Source organism: Lithobates pipiens, unplaced genomic scaffold (genome assembly GCF_037356315.1).
Source record: "Lithobates pipiens isolate NorthernLeopardFrog02 unplaced genomic scaffold, aLitPip1_a1.2 Scaffold_51, whole genome shotgun sequence".
NCBI lineage: Eukaryota > Metazoa > Chordata > Amphibia > Anura > Ranidae > Lithobates > Lithobates pipiens.
Window position 1 is genome coordinate 3,938,838 of NW_027507874.1, and position 20,271 is coordinate 3,959,108.

At 46.1% G+C, this 20,271-nt stretch overlaps 2 protein-coding genes across 2 annotated transcripts in view; one reads left to right on the top strand and one right to left on the bottom strand.

Annotated features, from left to right (window-relative positions):
* Positions 1-20,271, bottom strand: part of LOC143957207 (uncharacterized) — a 441,673-nt gene that overhangs the window by 354,549 nt on the left and 66,853 nt on the right. The gene's annotated exons all lie outside the window — the stretch shown is intronic.
* LOC143957182 (uncharacterized) overlaps positions 1-20,271 on the top strand; it is a 33,275-nt gene that overhangs the window by 6,826 nt on the left and 6,178 nt on the right. The window contains exon 2 of the mRNA XM_077467332.1: positions 17,611-17,756. Within this exon, the coding sequence (XP_077323458.1) occupies positions 17,611-17,756 (146 nt within the window). The remainder of the gene's footprint in view (positions 1-17,610; positions 17,757-20,271) is intronic.

Genomic DNA, 20,271 nt, shown 5'->3' on the forward strand with positions numbered 1-20,271 from the left:
CGGCTTTCTTCCTCGCTGCCGGCCTCTTCTTCCGACTTCGGGGGTCTTGTCCCCCTCTTCGGTTCTTCTGCCGGGCCACCGCGCCTTCTTATAGCTCTTTTACAGGCGGTGGCCCGGTCTTCTGTCGCCGCCGCCGCCGCCCGTTCTTCTTCTTCTCCAGGAGATGTTGACTCGACGATCTCTCCGGCCGGAATGCCAGGGACGGGGTGAGAGATCCTTTTAATGCACCAGCTCCTACTGGTTTCAGCCTTGCAGAGGAGGAGCAGTTTATAGAAATCACATCTGACTCCATGTTGAGACTAAGTTTCACATCCCAGACACTGAGTGAATTCTGGCTGAGTGTGGAGAAGCAATATCCACTCTTAGGACAAAGAGCTGTGCAAATTCTTCCATTTGCAATTTCTTACTTGTGTGAGATTGGCTCCTCTGCTGTTGCTGCTCTGAAAAGCAAATACAGGTCTCGGCTACACATTGAGAAGGAGCTGAGAGTTGCTGTGTCCTGCTTCAAACCCCACTTCGAAAAGCTATGCATTGAAAAACGTGCTCATTCTAGCCATTAATCCACCTCTGATTAAAATTTTTTTTTTAATATTGTGCTCCGTTAAATCCTGTGCTCCTTTAACCACTTCAGGACCGCCGTATTGCCAATGTACGTCAGCACAATGGCACAGGCAGGCACAATCACGTACATCTACGTGATTGCCTTCCAGCGGGTGGGGGGTCCGATCGGACCCCCTCCCGCTGGTTACGGCGGTCCGATTCGGTCCAGGAGCGCTCCGTGATGAGGGGATGGCCGTTGGTTTTCGGCCACCCCCTCTGGATCGCTCCTGGCCAATGAGAAGCTTCCTCCCCTGTGTATTGTTTACACAGGAAGGAGGAAGTGATGTCATTCTCCTCGGGGCGGTCTTTTTGACTGGACTACGAGGAGAAGACAGAAAGTAAGTGTGCACCAACACTACACTGACATGTAGGTACACACAGGCACACAAACCCCCCCCCGATCCCCCCCCCGATCGCCCCCCGCCCCCCCTCCCCCCCCAGTCACAGTGTCACTGATTGCATTGATCATTTCTTTACTGATCAATGCATTCAGTGTCAGTTGTGACAGTAAAAACTGTCAGGACAGTTAGTGTTAGGTCCAGGGTAGCCCCCTATCACCCCCCAATAAAGATTTAACCCCCTGATTGCCCCTAGAGTTAACCCTTTCACCCCCTTTTGCCAGTGTCACTAAGCGATCATTTTTCTGATCGCTGCATGTGTCGCTAGGTAGCTAGTTATTTTTTTAGGTTCACCGCCAGGTTTTTATATCGCTAGGTACCCCGATATACTACCCAATAATGGTTTTAACCCCCTGATTGCCGCTAGTTAACCCTTTCACCCCCTTTTGCCAGTGTCACTAAGCGATCGTTTTTCTGATCGCTGCATTAGTGTCGCTACAGTCGCTAGGTAGCTAGTTATTTTTTTAGGTTCACCGCCAGGTTTTTATATCGCTAGGTACCCCGATATACTACCCAATAATGGTTTTAACCCCCTGATTGCCGCTAGTTAACCCTTTCACCCCCTTTTGCCAGTGTCACTAAGCGATCGTTTTTCTGATCGCTGCATTAGTGTCGCTACAGTCGCTAGGTAGCTAGTTATTTTTTTAGGTTCACCGCCAGGTTTTTATAGCGCTAGGTACCCCGATATACTACCCAATAATGGTTTTAACCCCCTGATTTCCGCTAGTTAACCCTTTCACCCCCTTTTGCCAGTGTCACTAAGCGATAATTTTTCTGAACGCTGCATCAGTGTCGTTAGTGTCGCTAGGTAGCTAGTTATTTTTTTAGGTTCACCGCCAGGTTTTTATAGCGCTAGGTACCCCGATATACTACCCAATAATGGTTTTAACCCCCTGATTGCTGCTAGTTAACCCTTTCACCCCCTTTCACCAGCGATCACAGTATAAGTGTCACTGGTGACGCTGGTTAGCCAGTTAGTTATTTAGGTTCCCCGTCAGGTTTTTATATAGCGCCAGGGACCCCCATATACTACCTAATAAAAATTTGAACCCCCTGATTGCTCCTAGTTAACCCTTTCACCACTGATCACCGTATAAGTGTTACGGGTGACTCTGGTTAGTTTGTTTTTTATAGCATCAGGGCACCCACCATTTATTACCCAATAAAGGTTTAACCCCCTGATCACCCGGCGGGTGATATCAATTAGGTTTTAGGGTCAGGGTCTGCGTCGCCCCAGGCAGCGCTAGGTTAGTGCCAGTACCGCTAACACCCACACACAAAGCATACACCTCCCGTAGTGGTATAGAATCTGAACAGATCAATATCTGATCTGATCAGATCTATACTAGCGTCCCCAGCAGTTTAGGGTTCCAAAAAAACGCATTGTTAGCGGGATCAGCCCAAATACCTGCTGGCACCTGCGTTTTGCCCCTCTGCCCAGCCCACCCAAGTGCAGTATCGATCGATCACTGTCACTTACAAAACACTAAACACATAACTGCAGCGATCGCAGAGTCAGGCCTGATCCCTGCCATCGCTAACAGGTTTTTTGGTAGCATTTTATATTCAAATCCGGAAGGCAGTGCTTGGTTTTCGGGGTCCCGTACGTGGCTAGGCTCCCAAAAAGTCCCCCACATGTGGTATCCCCGTACTCGGGAGAAGCAGCAGAATTTATTTTGGGGTGTAATTTGACTTCTGCCCATAGCATGTGTGAGCAATATATCATTTAGTGACAACTTTGTGCAAAAAAAAAAAAAGTTTGTAATATTCCCGCAACTTTTGGCAAAATATAAAATATTCCATGGACTCAACATGCCTCTCAGTAAATAGCTTGGGGTGTCTACTTTCCAAAATGGGGTCATTTGGGGGGGTTTTGTGCTATTTTGGCATTTTATGGACTTCGAAACTGTGATAGGTAGTGAGGAGTTAAATCAAAAATTTGCACCCTTAGAAATCCTGAAGGTGGTGATTGGTTTTCGGGGTGCCGTGCGCGACTAGACTCCCAAAAAGTCCCACACATGTGGTATCTCCGTACTCAGGAGAAGCAGCAGAATGTATTTTGGGGTGTCATTTCACATATGCCCATAGCATGTGTGAGCAATATATCATTTAGTGACAACTTGGTGCAAAAAAAAAAAAGTTTGTAATATTCCCGCAACTATGGCAAAATATAAAATATTCCATGGACTCAACATGCCTCTCAGTAAATAGCTTGGGGTGTCTACTTTCCACAATGGGGTCATTTTGGGGGGTTTTGTGCTATTTTGGCATTTTATGGCCTTCGAAACTGTGATAGGTAGTGAGGAGTTAAATCAAAAATTTGCACCCTTAGAAATCCTGAAGGTGGTGATTGGTTTTCGGGGGGGCCGTGCGCGACTAGACTCCCAAAAAGTCCCACACATGTGGTATCCCCATACTCGGGAGAAGTAGCGGAATATATTTTGGGGTGCAATTCCACATATAACCATGGCATGTGTGAGCAATATATCATTTAGTGACAACTTTTTTTTTTTTTTTTTTTTTTTGTCATTATTCAATCCCTTAGGACAAAAAAAATGAATATTCAATGGGCTCAACATACCCATCAGCAATTTCCTTGGGGTGTCTACTTTCCAAAATGGGGTCATTTGGGGGGGATTTGTACTGCCCTGCCATTTTAGCACCTCAAGAAATGAGATCGGCAGTCATAAATTAAAAGCTGTGTAAATTCCAGAAAATGTACTCTAGTTTGTAGACGCTATAACTTTTGCGCAAACCAAAAAATATACGCTTATTGACATTTTTTTTACTAAAGACATGTGGCTGAATAAATTTTGCCCTCAATGTATGACTAAAATTTAGTTTATTCGATTTTTCTTATAACAAAAAGAAGAAAATATCTTTTTTTTTCAAAATTTTCGCTCTTTTTCCATTTATATCGCAAAAAAAAAAAATCGCAGAGGCAATCAAATACCATCAAAAGAAAGCTCTATTTGTGGGAAGAAAAGGACGCAAATTTCGTTTGGGTGCAATATTGCATGACCGCGCAATTACCAGTTAAAGCAGCGCAGTGCGAAATTGCAAAAAGACCTCTGGTCCTTAAGGTATTTATTGGTCCGGAGCTGAAGTGGTTAAATCTTTTCTGCTACAGTTAATAAAGCAATTTTTTCTTGTAAATTGATCTACATTTCTTTCTTTTTTTATTCTCATATACGTTAATAAGGATACAGTGTTATGTAGAGGTGTACTTAACAATTTTATAGACAAATGATACTATTTACAGTCGCGCGGGGGGGGGGCGCAAAATATTTTCTTCTTCCTAGGGGGGGGCATGACAGAAAATAATTGAGAAACACTGCTTTAATTACACAGTGGTTACCCGGTTAGATTGGAAAAACAATCGAGTTCAATCTAAAAATAAGATATGACCTTCTTAGTCTGCTGCTGCTCCTTCACTGCCCAATCACAGGCCAAGGGTGAAAAGGTAACCTGGCTGTATTGTATAACTACACTGGTGAAAACTCAGGTCACCAACCTGGCCTTGCTGTGTGTGAATCTAAGGACTGGGTGAGCAGAAATACAAATCCGTTCAAAAAGCAATTCCAAGAAAACAAACGTGAAATTTAAAAACCTAAATAGACAAGCCTCTCATGATAAATATGAAAAGAGAATTCTTCGATCTTCAAATAAACCTGATATGCTCCACCGCCACCACTAAGAGACTTAAATCTGCTTACCAAATGGCTATGTCTCTCATATTATAAAGAGTAACATAACGCTTTATAAGAAGTTCATACTAGGGCACAATGAGTGCTCTACAGACCTTCTCTTTAGATGACCCCACTCCACTAGGAAAAGCCACCGCAACTTCCACCGACTCAAAGGTCAGTGCGTGCAGGTAAGTACCCAAAAACAAAAAAATCACATGCTCCACATAGTGTGAAAAACCATAAGAGTTAGTAAAAGTAGCTAAAAAATTGCACTCACAGAAGATTAAAAGGTGAAGCCTGGGCATGCTCCGGGGGACGTCAGTTGTAACACGTAGGGCGGAGCCTGTTGTGACATCATCACGTTTTACTGGAAGTGAGCCGGAATTGCATGGTCTGCTCAAGTTTTGGTATTCAAACACCTTTTAATCTTCTGTGAGGATCATTATCTAAAGAGAGGGTTGTCTGTAAAGAGTTCATGTTGCCCCAGTGTGGACCTCTTATAAAGCATGATGTGACTCTTAATTAATATGAGAGTCATGACCATTTGGTAAGCAGATTTAAGTCTCTTTGTGGTGGTGGAGCACATCAACTGTGTTGTTTTTGAAGATTGACTCTTCTCTTTTCATATTGATCACGAGAGACTTGTATATTTGGGACTTTAAATTTAACTTTTTTTTTTTGTAAACCCTTACAATCCACTTTTTACTAGAGGTAAGCCTATAATAAGGCTTACCTGTAACTATCCTGGATATCTCCTAAACCTGTTTAGGAGATATCCCCTGTATCAGCATGTGCCAATGTCATCAGCACATGCGCACTGAAGCAATAGCTCGTTCGTGCCGTTTCTTCAGCTGACGTGCCGTTATCGGCAGCTCTCACGCGCATGCACAGGAGTGTCATCATCGTGGCTTCAACCAACCACATCGCTGGAGCCCACGATACCCAGAAATAACTCCGGGAGCGTTGTCGCCAGCTGGACGAGTGTATGGGGACTGCTGCGGGGGCTTCAATCTAAGTGGACTATTTCATTATGAGCTAGTATGCTATGCATACTAGTTCATTGTGCCTTTGTCTTGCAGGTTTTTATTTAGTGGAATGGGTTTACAACCACTTTAAGCGCAGCACATTTAGTATGAATATTCATCTCATAGTGTGCTGGTAGCTCTTCTGTTTGTTTTTTGCTTTTCACAAGTGCGGTAACCACCATATTAAAATGATATTGACTTTTGAGAAATACAAATCCATTGACAGGTCGTTGCCCTTTGCTCGGCTTTATCTGGTCCTTGGGGCACTGTCCCCCCCCGCTGACACCGACAGTGAAACACTATTTCTCCCACTGACACCAAATGAAGAGGCACCATTTTTCCCACTGAAACTAATGATGATTGGGCACTACTTCTCCCACTGACACCAATAAAGAGGCACTATTCCTGCCACTGAAGCCAATGATTGGGCACTACTCCTCCCACTGACACCAATAAAGCAGCTCTATTCCTCCCACTGACACCAATGATGGAACTATTCCTTCTACTGTCACCAATGATGGGCCACTATTCCTCCCACTGATACCAATGATGGAGCACTATTCTTCTCACTGTCACCAATGATGGGGCACTATTCCTCCCACTGACATCAATGAAGAGGTACTGTTCTTCCCACTGACACCAATGATGGGGCACTATTCTTCATAATGACACCATCAATAGGGCTCTATTCTTTGCACTGATATCATTTTCTACTGCCATTGGCCACCGTCTGGCCCCCCTAAAGTCTAAAGGGCAATAAACTGGCCCTTTGTTTAGAAAGTTTGGGTTAAACCAATGGGGTGTGTTCTAACATCAGTCAGAACTTATGCTACTTCTCCACGCTATGATGCTTTCTCACTTGTGTGAATGATGGTGGGTGATCAGATGCATCCTCCTGGTAAAACTCTTCCCGCACTCTGAACAGGAAAATGGCTCCTCCCCTGTGTAAGTTCTTTCTTGTGTAGACAGATTGGACTTCTGGGTGAATCATTTTCCGCATAAGGAACATGAATATGGCTTTTCATCATTGTGAATGCTCTGGTGTGTGGCAAGAAAATACTTCGGGGAAAAGACCTTCTGAAATATGGAACAGGAGTGTGGCTTTTCCCCAGTGTGACCTACTTTGTGCCGGTCAAGATGGCCCTTCTCTGTAAAGGATTTTCCACCATAAAAGCAGGCGTATGGCTTCTCTCCTGCGTGGATTCGGAAGTGTTTGAGACATACTCCTTTATCCGTGAAGCATCTCCCACATTCTGAGCATAAATGTGGCTTCTCCCCTGAATGGCATTTTTGGTGGCGGATGAGAACGGCCTTGTATTAAAAACACTTGGAAAACTGGGAATGGGAATACAGTCTCTCAGAGTGAATTTTTTGGTGCATGACCACATCACCGTTTTGCGTAAAACACTTGCCACATACATTCCAAACAGGAGTAGATCTCTCCTGTGTGAATTTGCTTGTGGGCCAGAAGCTTGGTCCTCTGGGAAAAACACTTCCCACACTGGGAACACGGGAACCTTTTAGGACGGCTATGAGTGGTAGAATGGTTGACAGGAGATGAAGCTTCTGGAATACACCCCGTGTGTGTAGAGGGGTCAGATGGTAGGTCTGCACTGGGAGGTGATGGGGACTCCGGTTGATGGGGTTTTTCTCTGAATCAAAGGTAATGTTGTCAACTTCTGCTTCACTCACTGTGGAGGGATTGGGATGTTTCTTTGTGATGTACCTACTGCATCTACAATCTAGTGGAAATAAGTTGTTGAACAAAGCCCAAAGTTGACCAAAAAAATTACCAACAAATGTAGAATCTGTCCTATATCTCATTTTTATTTATTACCTTTGCAGATCTTTGGAGGAGCTTCCTCCTCTTTCACCTTTATGTTTTTTCCTCCTCAGAATTAAGGTTCTTCTGAGTGTTTCTGGTGTCTCCAGGGTCTGTGAATAAATGAGTGAAGCCCCCTGTACTGAGATGTATGAGAGACCCCAGAGAGTGTGCATACCTCCCAACTTTAAAGAGAGACACTAACCATCGGTTCGCAAAGCGCACCACGCCAAAAAATGGGGGTGGTTGGATTAAATTGAAAATTGGGTATGGCTTAACAGATTCTGATTAGAAACAATAAACGTGAGATTTAGCGCAAATTAAATTTACTGACTGCTCTATTCTGTAAAGATCCCCTGTACACACTATCCCCCTTCCCACCAGTACATATTGCCCCCTCTGTGTAAAAAATGCCCTTGTAAGTTTCACTTCCTGCATACATTGGGGATTAAGGGTGATAGAAGGGAGGCAAGGTGTAATTGTGATCTGTCACCCCTCTCTCATTCCTGCAGAACATCACTCCTGTCACCTCACTCCCAGCCCTGCAGAACATAACTCTTGTCACCCTAGTCCATGTACTGCAGAACATCACACCTGTCTCCCCTCTCCCTGCAGAACATCAATCCTGTCCCCCGCTCTGCTTAACTTCACTCCTATCCCCCGCTCCCAGCTCTGCAGAACATCACTACTGTCACCCTAGACCATGTACGGCAGAATATAACACCCATCTCCCCTCTCCCTGCCCTGCGGAACATCACTCCTGTCCCCCGGGGGGGGGGGGGGGGGGGAGATTGTGGTAGTGACTAAACAAGGAGAATTTGGGACTCTATTACTCACCCGTGCTGATCTCTGGATGGATGTCCTCTTTACATGAATCATCACTCATCAAAGACATGTCTTCTTCTACTTCAACTTTTACACTAATCAGAAATTCACTCTAAATAAATCCACTAATATTCTGAATACTATTTCTTGTAGTTCTAATTGATTATTACCATATTTGTAGGCATATAACACGCACCTTAATTTTAGGAGGGAAGTTTCAGGAAAAAAAACAAAATTTTAAATAAAGAACTTTGAAGCTAAATAAGGGTCAGTGCCCATCAATGCAGCCTCACCATTGCCCATCTGCAGCCACACCTTTGCCCATCTGCAGCCTGATCAATGTCTATCTGCAGCCTCCCAATTGCCCATCAATGCAGCCTGAATAAAGCCCATCTACAGCCTCACAATTGCCCATCAATTTAGCTTGATCGATGCCCATCTGCAGCCTCACCATTGCCATGAATGCAGCCTGATGAATGCCCATCTGTAGCCTCAACTCAGAGTACTGCTGCCTCAGAGGGGACAGGGGGGGGGGGGGGGGGGACGAGCGCCATCAGATTACATACAGCGAGAATCTCCTGTTAAATCGGTGGCCTCTTTAATACAAAGTCCCACCTCCTGGACATGCTTCTATGATAGACAGAAGGGACTTCCTATGACAGAGGCTGCTGAGTAAACAGGAGATTCTCGCTGTATGTAATCTGATGTCGCTCGTCCCGCCCCCTTCCCGGTTCCCTCCTAGGCAGCCCAAATTGCAGTGAGTGAGTGATTTGTATAGCGCTACCTATGCGAACTGAATCTCCTCAGGGCACTTTCTTGCCACCAGAGTCCATCTGCGGCTTTGCGTGGTCCTTTACCCCGTAAGGTCCTGACACACTTACAAACACATACAACATTGACATACACATACACATATTAAGGTCTAATTAAAATACCAGTATGTCTTTGGAGTATCGGTGTAAAACACACACACTATTTGCACCCAATTTTCAGGGTGAAAAGGTGCGTGTTTTTACGCCAATTCTACAGTAGTTTATAATATCAACAAAGCAAGATATATTGGAATTTTTTGTTATTCATCGTAAAATCCCTTTCTCTAAGTTCATTGACACACACAGCTCCTTCATATTCTTGACCATAGGGTTTATGGCGCTACCTTCAGGAGTAGGCACTAGGCAGAAAAATGAACACATCTCTGCCTATGGGTAGTCCTAGCTGTTATTAAACACCCTTTCTGCTACAGGCAGCTCAGTTTGTCAAAAAGCAGTACAAGGGGCGGGTGCTGTGTCCATCAATTAGCTCAGAAAAAAAAGAGATTTTATATTGAGTAACAAAAAATCCTGTTTTCTCTTACGTTCATTGATGGACACAGCTCTTCCATATTTTTGACCATAGGGACGTCCCAAAGCAGTACCTCAATGAGAGATGGGAAACCAAAACAGGAACATGCAACACCACCCAGGAACCCCCCCAGAAGTGGAACAAGAAAACCTCAAACAGTTGTCTGCAAAACCTTGCGGCCGAAACAAGCATCTGAAGATGCGAAAAAAGTCAACTTTGTAAAGGCGTGCACAGACAACCAGGTCGCCACCTTGCAAACTTGAGGCAGAGACACAGATGGCTGAGGTTGAATTGCCCAAGAGGCACTAATCCCCCTGATAGAAAGTTCCGTAAGAGAAAGGGAGGTGCCCTGGATGGCATAAGCCTGGACATCAGTCAGCCTGAGCCACTGAGAAATAGTGGCAGAAGATGTCAACAGGCCCTTTCATGAACTATCCTTACACAAATAGAGAAACTTGCCTTAGGCAGATACACCCGAACCACATCCAAGGAGTGTAGCGCCACCCCTTAGGATGTGAAGGGCATGTACACAGGAAAGGAAGAACCTTCAGTTTCAAGTAGGGACAGCGATGGGAAGACCTTATCACTGTGTAAAAGCAAATGGACTTAAAGGAAAAGGCCACCAGATCCAACATGCCATGTGTGGAAGTGATAGCAACCAAAAGTCAACCTTCTGGGAAAGAGTAAGCAAGGGAATATCCCTGATATTGTCTAAAGGAGGTTTTTTGGAGAACCAAAAGAACCAGGTTCAAGTCCCCACAGAGATCACACTGAAGGAACTACATGCCGAACCCTTTGAATGAAAGTATGAATCAAACAGTGCGTAGACAGAGGGCATTGAAAGAAAACCACAACAGCAGAAACGGGCCTTTAATGGTACTCCAGGCAAGCTTTTGATCAATACTCTCCTGGAGAAATGCCAAAACCTGAGGCACTGAGAAGGTACGTTGATGAAAACTCACAGACTTGCACCATGAAATGTAGGCCTTTCAAGTTACATAGTTACACAGTTGGTGAGGTTGAAGTCCATCCAGTTCAACCCATGTGCGTGCGTTTATATTAATATAACATTGTATACCCCTGTATGTTGTGGTCGTTAAGGTACCCATCTAAAGGTTTTTTGAAATGATCAATGCTCCCTGCTGATACCACTGTTTGTGGAAGAGAATTCCACATCCTTACCACTCTGACAGTGAAGAACACTCTATGCAGTTTAAGGTTAAACCACTTCTCTTCTAATTTTAGCGAATGGCCGTGTGACTTTTTAAATTCCCTTTCACTGAAAAGTTTTTTCCCTGTGCTAGGGTCACCAGTACAGGAATTATACATTGATATCATATGCCCTCTCAAGCGTCTCCTCTCCAGAGAGAATAAGTTCAATGCTTGTAGTCTCTCCCCATAGCTGAGATCCTCCAGTCCCTTAATTAGCTTTGTTGCCCTTCTCTGGACTCTCTCCAGTTCCAGCACATCCCTCTTGAATACTTGTGCCAAGAACTGGATGGCATACTGCAGGTGCGGCAGGACCAGAGTCTTGTATAGTGGGAGAATTATTGTTTTATCTCTGGAGTGAATCTCCTTTTTAATGCATGGCAATATTCTGTTGGCTTTGCTTGCAGCAGATTGGCATTGCATGCCCTTGCTGAGTCTGTCGTCTACTAGGACCCCCAGGTCCTTTTCCATCCTAGATTCCCCCAGAGGTTCTCCTCCTAGCAAGTAAATTGCATTCATATTTTTGGCACCCAAATGCATTATTTTCCATTTTTCTACATTGAACCTCATTTGCCATGTAGTTGCTCACCACATTAATTTGTTTAGATCTTCTTGTAAGGTTTCCACATCCTGCATAGAAATTATTGCCATACTTAACTTTGTATAGTCTGCAAATACTGAGATTGAGCTGTTTACCCCATCCTCCAGATCATTTATGAATAAATTAAACAGGATTGGTCCCAGGACAGAACTGTCCACACCAGACCATTCCGAGTACTCTCTTTGGACTCGCCCTTGTAGCCAGTTTTCAATCCATGTACTCACGCTATGGTCCATGCCGACAGACCTTAGTTTGTACAGTAAACGCTTGTGGGGAACTGTATCAAATGCCTTTGCAAAATCCAGATACACCACATCCACAGCCCTTCCTGTATCTAGATGGCAGCTCACTTTTTCATAGAAGGTTAATAGATTGGTCTGGTAAGGAGTCTTCATAAATCCATGCTGATTACTGCTAATGATGCTGTTTTCATTACTGAAATCTTGTTATACCCCTATTTGTGGCAAAAAAGGGACGTCAATTTTGTTTGGGTACAGCGTCGCACGACCACACAAATGTCAGTTAAAGCGATGCATCGCCATATTTCAAAAAATTACCTGGTCATTAAGCAGCCGAATCTTCCGGTCTGTAAGTGGTTAAGGACCCTTGGGCGCAAGTCATCTGGTCCCGGCGACTTATTTATGTTAAGTTTTTCAAGTCTATTTCTAATTCTGCCCACTGTTAACCATGAGGGTGCGTCCTGTGACATGCTATGGAAGTTAACATTACCATCCAGGTTACTGTATCCCCCGTTTCCCTTGTGAAGATTGAGGAGAAGAATATATTTAAAACCTTTGCCATTTTTCTGTCTTTTGTAACCAGATTCCCTTCATCATCCCTTATGGGGCCAATATGTTTTGGCCTCCCTTTCTTACTATTTATATATTTAAATAATTTCTTGGGATTTTTTTTACTCTCCTCTGATATGTGCCTTTTGTGTTCGATCTTAGCTGCCGTGCTTTCACCCTTACATTTCTTATTGCATTCTTTTTAAAGTTGGAATGCTGACAATGACCCCTCAGCTTTGTATTTTTTGAAGGCCTATTCCTTTTTTTATATGCATTTTTATGTTGGAGTTGAGCCACCCAGTATTTTTATTAGCTCTTTTAAATGCACTGGCCAATACCTTTATTTAGTATGCTCTTAAAGCACTTAAAGTGTTCTTTGTTCCTAGGATTTTATCCTATTTAATATCTGCTAGTGAAGAGAGCAGTTTAGGGAAGTTGGGTCTTTTGAAATTCAGTGTCTTTGTATTACCACTGTGCTTACTATTTCTGTGGTTTACACTGAAACTGATTGACCTGTGGTCACTGTTTCCTAAGCTGCTCTGTATTTCCACATCCACGATCAGGTCTGGATTGTTAGTAATCAGTAGGTCTATTAATGCATTGTTTCTTGTTGGTACATTCACCATCTGACCCATGAAATTAGCCTGCACGAAATTTAGGAAGTGACAAGCCTTAGACAAATGCGCGGTTCCTTCCGCCCAGTCTATATCTGGATAATTAAATTCCCCCATGATAATGACACTTTCCATTCTTGCCGCCATTCCAAACTGTCATAAAAGGTCTCCTTCCCCCTCCTCCCTCTGGTTAGGGGGCCTATAGCATATACCCAGTATTACTTTCCCCTTAGTTTTCTCCCTTTGAAGCTCTACCCAGAAGGATTCCACCTCCTCCCTTGCTCCATTAGTGATGTTGTCCCTCACATTCACTTGCTCATCATTCTTGATATACAGGCATACCCCTTCCCCTTTCTATCTCTGCGATATAGGGAATACTCCTGAATGGTTGCCAGCCAATCGTAAGAGCTGTTAAACCAAGTCTCTGAAATTCCCATAAAATTGAAATCCTCCTTGTTCATCAGCAGCATCTTGTCAGCCAGACTTCTAGCATTAGTGTACAAGCTTCGTTGTTTTGCTTGGTCGCATACTATCTCCTTGTTGGTTGCTATGAGGCTGCAATTTGGATTTGTCAGCTTATTTACAATGGTAATCTGCCACGAGGCAGATATTTGCGCCTTTAACCACCTCGCGCCCGCCCTATAGCCGAATGACGGCCGTAGAGCAGGCGCTTTCGTCCGGGAGGCCGTCCCTGGACGTCCTAATGTTTACTTCCGCAATGCGCGCCGCCGTGGGCACGCATCGGGGAAGTTCTGTGTTCGCCGTGTCCCCCGGGGACAGGCAAACACAGATCGCTGTAAACGGCCAATCACAGCGGCCGTTTACAGCGCGATCGGCGTGTCCAATGGGAGATGATCTCATATGTAAACATATGAGATCATCTCTCAGCGCCGCTCTCCCTCCTCACACAGACAGAGTGTGAGAGGGGAGAGATGAACGGCTGCAGCGGCAGCCGTTCTGCTTTGATTTGATTAAAAAAAAAAGTTTAAAAAAGTGCCATCCTCCCCCAGCAGTGCCATCGTCCCCCAGCAGTGCCATCCTCCCCCAGCAGTGCCATCCGCCCCAGTGCCATCCACCCCAGTGCTACCTGCCCCCAGTGCCACCTGTTGTCAGTGCCATTTGTCCCCAGTGCCATCTGTCATCAGTGCCACAAATAAGTGCCATCTGTCATCAGTGCCACGTGTCATCAGTGCCACATAGTGCCATCTGTCATCAGTGCCACGTATTAGTGCCATCTGTCATCAGTGCCACGTATCAGTGCCATTTGTCATCAGTGCCACCTGTCAGTGTCATGTGCCATCTGTTGTCAGTGGCGCGCGTCATCGGTGCCATGTATTAGTGCCATCTGTCATCGGTGGCACGTATTAGTGCCACGTATTAGTGCCATCTGTCATCAGTGCCATGTATTAGTGCCACGTGTATTCAGTGCCACGTATTAGTGCCACGTATAAGTGCCACGTGTCATCAGTGCCACATATTAGTGCCATCTGCCATCAGTGCCACATATTAGTGCCATCTGTCATCAGTGCCACGTATAAGTGTCATCATTGCCACGTATCAGTGCCATCTGTCATCAGTGTCACGTGTCATTGTCCTGGTGCTTCAAAAATGTAATAAATAGTCAACAAGTTAGATGTGTAATTTATGTTCCTAGAACACATGATGGCGCTACCTGCATGTTGGGCCTCTCTATGTGGCCAGGCTGTGAAAAAGTCCCACACATGTGGTATTGTAATACTCAGGAGGAGTAGCAGAATTTTTTGGGGGTGTTATTTGTGGTATACACATGCCATGTGAGAGAAATAACCTATTACAATGACAATTTTGTGGAGAAAAAAAAAATGAAAAATCTTAATTTTGCAAAGAATTGTGGGAAAAAAATGACAACATCAAAAAGCTCACTATGCCTCTTACTAAATACCTTGGAATGTCTACTTTCCAAAAAGGGGTCATTTGTGGGGTATTTGTACTTTCCTGACTTGTTCGGGTCACAAGAAGCGAGATCGGCCGCCAGTACATCAGATGTGATCAATTTTGTGCGATTCGCACCACAGCTTGTAGAGTCTCTAACTTTCACAAAGACCAAATAATATCCACTAATTTGGGTTATTTTTACCAAAGATATGTAGCAGTATAAATTGTGGCCAAAATTTATGAAGAAAAATTAATAATTTGCAAAATTCTGTCACAGAAACAAAGAAATATGCGTTTTTTTTCAAAATTTTCGGTCTTTTTTCATTTATAGCGCAAAAAATAAAAACCCCAGAGGTGATCAAATACCACCAAAAGAAAGCTCTATTTGTGGGAAAAAAAGGACAAAAAATTCATTTGGGTACAGTGTTGCATGACTGAGTAATTGTCATTCAAAGTGTGAGAGCACCGAAAGCTGAAAATTGGTCTGGGCAGGAAGGGTGTTTAAGTGCCCAGTAAGCAAGTGGTTAACATGGTGTAAAATCCAAACTCAACAACCCCCTGTCTCTCAGCACCTGGCTATCAAAAGCCAGGCTGTCAAGCCAGCAACAGTAGCAGGGTGGAAGAATGGCCCTTGCAACAGGAGATCTTCCTGTGGGGGAAGCTGTCAGGAGGCGATTGCAACCAGCAGCACCACATCTGCGTATCAGGATTGACAAGGCCAATACAGAGGCACCAGAATTAATAGAATCTCTTTGGCCTCTATCCTGCGCAGCAGATGATGGAGAACCTCTACCCAGAGCTTGGCATGAGAGCTTAGCCAGTTCAAAGAGCAGTTGGACCATGGCCAAAAATCGGGTGAAGAGCCGAGCCAGTGGCTCGCATAGAGTGGGCGACCGATGCTGCTGTCCTGACTGCAGAATCCTTGAGGGTTTCTGGTATCATGGTTGCCTAGATCAGCCCAGAGTTGGGAGTGTTCATGACAGGAGGAGAGGACTACTTCTTCCGAAGGGCCTCTTCAAAAGAGCCACAGACTGAAAAAGCATTAAAGGACCACAAGGGGACGCTTTGGACATTCCCAACCCTATAGGCAAATTCAGTGAAGCAGGCAGGGCAAGGAGAAACCTTAGGGGACAGCAATATCCTCAGCAGCTACAGTAGTACCCTTAATCTGCAATGTTATCTGCAGTGGGTGCCACTAGTGCCTTTGCATGCACAGCAATGGAATCCAATAGGGAGGCAGACCACACCACACAGCAGTGTGTGCCAATCAGTGCCTCCTAGCAGTGCTGCCTATCAGTGCAGCCTCATCAGCGTACATCTATGAAGGAGAAAAATTACCTGTTTTCAAATTTTATAACAAAATATAAAAAAATATAATTTTTTTTTTTAAATTCCGTCTTTTTAACTTTTTTTAACAAAAAATAAAAACCGCAGAGGTGATCAAATACCACCAAAAGAAAGCTCTATTTGTGAAAAAAAAATTTGGGTACAGTGTTGTATAACCACGCAATTGTCATTCAAAGTGCCCATTACTGCCACCCATCAGTGCCACCTATTAGTGCCACATCTCAGTGCCCACCAGTGCCACCTATCAATGCCCTTCAGTGCCACCCATCAGTGCCACCTCTCAGTGCACACCAGTGCCGCCTATTAGTGCCACCTTGTTGGTGCCCATCGGTGCCGCCTATCAGTGCCCACCAATGCCGCCTTATCGGTGCCCATCAATGCAGCCTATTAGTGCAGCCTATCAGTGCAGCCTCATCAGCGTACATCAATGAAGGAGAAAAATTACCTGTTTGCAAAATTTTATAAAAAAATATAATTTTTTTACAAAACAAATTCCGTCTTTTTAACTTTTTTAAACAAAAAATAAAAACCGCAGAGGTTATCAAATACCACCAAAAGAAAGTTCTATTTGTGGAAAAAATTATAAAAATTTTATTTGGGTACAGTGTTGTATGACCGCGCAATTGTCATTCAAAGTGCATCAGCACTGAAAGCTGAAAATTGGTCTGGACAGGAAGGGGGTTTAAGTGCCCAGTAAGCAAGTGGTTAATAATGTGTCCGGGTTTCAAGTGGACTGAAACCCAGACACATGATTCAAAACCCGGACCGTCCAGGGGAATCCTGGGCAGGTGGCAACCCTAGTTTGATCTGAAACTGCCATGATTCTGCACATGTGATCAGTTATGCCTCCAGCCATTGGATGGTTTGATTGAGGACACAAGCGATGTGACAATTAGCATTCCTAGCTTGCTGGGAATGTAAGTGTTGTTTGAAACCATTATATTCATGGGTTTAATTCCCTTTTAAAACTTTCAGTGCCTGTCCTCTATATAGTGTACATGTGACCTTGACCACCCCCTCCCCATCCTGTCAACAGCCAGTGCTAGGACCCCCTTCTCTTTAGTTTAATAACAATCTAATATTATTATGATTACCTCCTCCAGGCTTACAGTCCTTATCATGGGGATTTAGAACTGTGGGATACAACAATATGGCCACCTTGCTGCCCCTAGTGCCGAAAACTGTATCAAATTATACGGCATCAAATTTTAAAGTATTACATTTTATACCTACATAACAGCAAATAACACGGGTTAACTTGAAATCCAATCAGTGTATCATTAATTATAACTTTTTAAAAGATAATTTGGTTAGGTTTAACTCTGTGTGCTACAAAAAAATGGCCGCCGCCCTCATACACTGAGGGAAGCTTCCTCCTCTCATATGGTGGAGCGTCGCCCTCTAATGGAGGCTCTCTGTCACTCTTCTGGCTTTCAGTCACTCCGCAGGGCGCCGCTATGGCAACCAGGAAGCTACAGGGCGGCCGTGGAACGCACACAAAGGAAGTGCTGGAACCACTGGGCGGAAATGAGGAAGGTGTTTCCGGTATTGATAATAGAGAGGAGACAGCGAGCTTCTAGGGGGTGAGTAACATTGTATGATTAGTATATATTTGTTGTTACTGGTATTTATTTATGTATTGACTTTTTTTTTTTTTTAAACAAGTTATATAAATTTCTTAAACTTTGTATATATAAGGGAAGATGCTTAGACTCACTGCTGAAAACAACTGTAGAAATAAAATCATTCGCTGTGCGTTGTGGAGACTGGAGGGATGGATGGTGCTCGGTGTGGGTGGGGATGCGTGCGTTCAGGGCTGCCATCAGGGGGGTACAGACATTACACATGTAAGGGGCCTGCGTGTCCCCGGGGGGCCCGGCCGTCACCCCCACCGAGCACCAATCATCCCTCAAGTCTCGACAACGCACGCATCTCCACTCACGCCGAACACCAATCATCCCTCAAGTCTCGACAACGCACGCATCTCCACTCACGCCGAACACCAATCATCCCTCAAGTCTCGACAACGCACGCATCTCCACTCACGCCGAGCACCAATCATCCCTCCAGTCTCCACATTGCACGCATCCCCACCCACGCCGAGCACCATCCATTCCTCCAGTCTCCACAACGCACGCATCCCCACCCACGCCGAGCACCATCCATCCCTCCAGTCTCCACAACGCACGCATCCCCACCCCCGCCGAGCACCATCCATTCCTCCAGTCTCCACAACGCACGCATCTCCACCCACGCCGAGCACCAATCATCCCTCCAGTCTCCACAGCGCACGCATCTCCACCCACGCCGAGCACCAATCATCCCTCCAGTCTCCACAACACACGCATCTCCACCCACGCCGAGCACCAATCATCCCTCCAGTCTCCACAACGCACGCATCTCCACCCACGCCGAGCACCAACCATCCCTCCAGTCTCCACAACGCACACATCCCCACCCACGCCGAGCACCATCCATCCCTCCAGTCTCCACAACGCACGCATCCCCACCCACGCCGAGCACCAATCATCCCTCCAGTCTCCACAACGCACTCATCCCCACCCACACCGAGCATCAATCATCCCTCCAGTCTCCACAACGCACACATCCCCACCCACGCCGAGCACCATCCATCCCTCCAGTCTCCACAACACACACATCCCCACCCACGCCGAGCACCAATCATCCCTCCAGTCTTCACAATGCACGCATCCCCATCCACGCCGAGCACCATCCATTCCTCCAGTCTCCACAACGTACGCATCCCCACCCACGCCGAGCACCATCCATTCCTCCAGTCTCCACAGCGCACGCATCCCCACCCACGCCGAGCACCATCCATTCCTCCAGTCTCCACAACGCACACATCCCCACCCACGCCGAGCACCATCCATTCCTCCAGTCTCCACAACGCACGCATCTCCACCCACGCCGAGCACCATCCATTCCTCCAGTCTCCACAACGCACGCATCTCCACCCACGCCGAGCACCAATCATCCCTCCAGTCTCCACAACGCACACATCCCCACCCACGCCGAGCACCATCCATTCCTCCAGTCTCCACAACGCACGCATCTCCACCCACGCCGAGCACCAATCATCCCTCCAGTCTCCACAGCGCACGCATCTCCACCCACGCTGAGCACCAATCATCCCTCCAGTCTCCACAACACACGCATCTCCACCCACGCCGAGCACCAATCATCCCTCCAGTCTCCACAACGCACGCATCTCCACCCACGCCGAGCACCAACCATCCCTCCAGTCTCCACAACGCACGCATCCCCACCCACGCCGAGCACCATCCATCCCTCCAGTCTCCACAACGCACGCATCCCCACCCACGCCGAGCACCATCCATCCCTCCAGTCTCCACAACGCACGCATCCCCACCCACGCCGAGCACCAATCCATCCCTCCAGTCTCCACAACGCACGCATCCCCACCCACGCCGAGCACCAATCCATCCCTCCAGTCTCCACAACGCACGCATCCGCACCCACGCCGAGCACCAATCATCCCTCCAGTCTCCACAACGCACGCATCCCCATCCACGCCGAGCACCAATCATCCCTCCAGTCTCCACAACGCACTCATCCCCACCCACGCCGAGCATCAATCATCCCTCCAGTCTCCACAACGCACGCATCCCCACCCACGCCGAGCACCAATCATCCCTCCAGTCTCCACAACGCACTCATCCCCACCCACGCCGAGCATCAATCATCCCTCCAGTCTCCACAACGCACACATCCCCACCCACGCCGAGCACCAATCATCCCTCCAGTCTTCACAATGCACGCATCCCCATCCACGCCGAGCACCATCCATTCCTCCAGTCTCCACAACGTACGCATCCCCACCCACGCCGAGCACCATCCATTCCTCCAGTCTCCACAGCGCACGCATCCCCATCCACGCCGAGTACCATCCATCCCTCCAGTCTTCACAACACACAGAATGTTAGGGTCGGGCCCAGGCCTAAATCTGTGTAAGGGGCCCCAAAATTTCTGATGGCTGCCCTGGATCAGACCATGAATATGGAGCTGGTCTTATCCAAATGTATGGCGAGAGATTGTAGAGGCCCCCTTTAACCT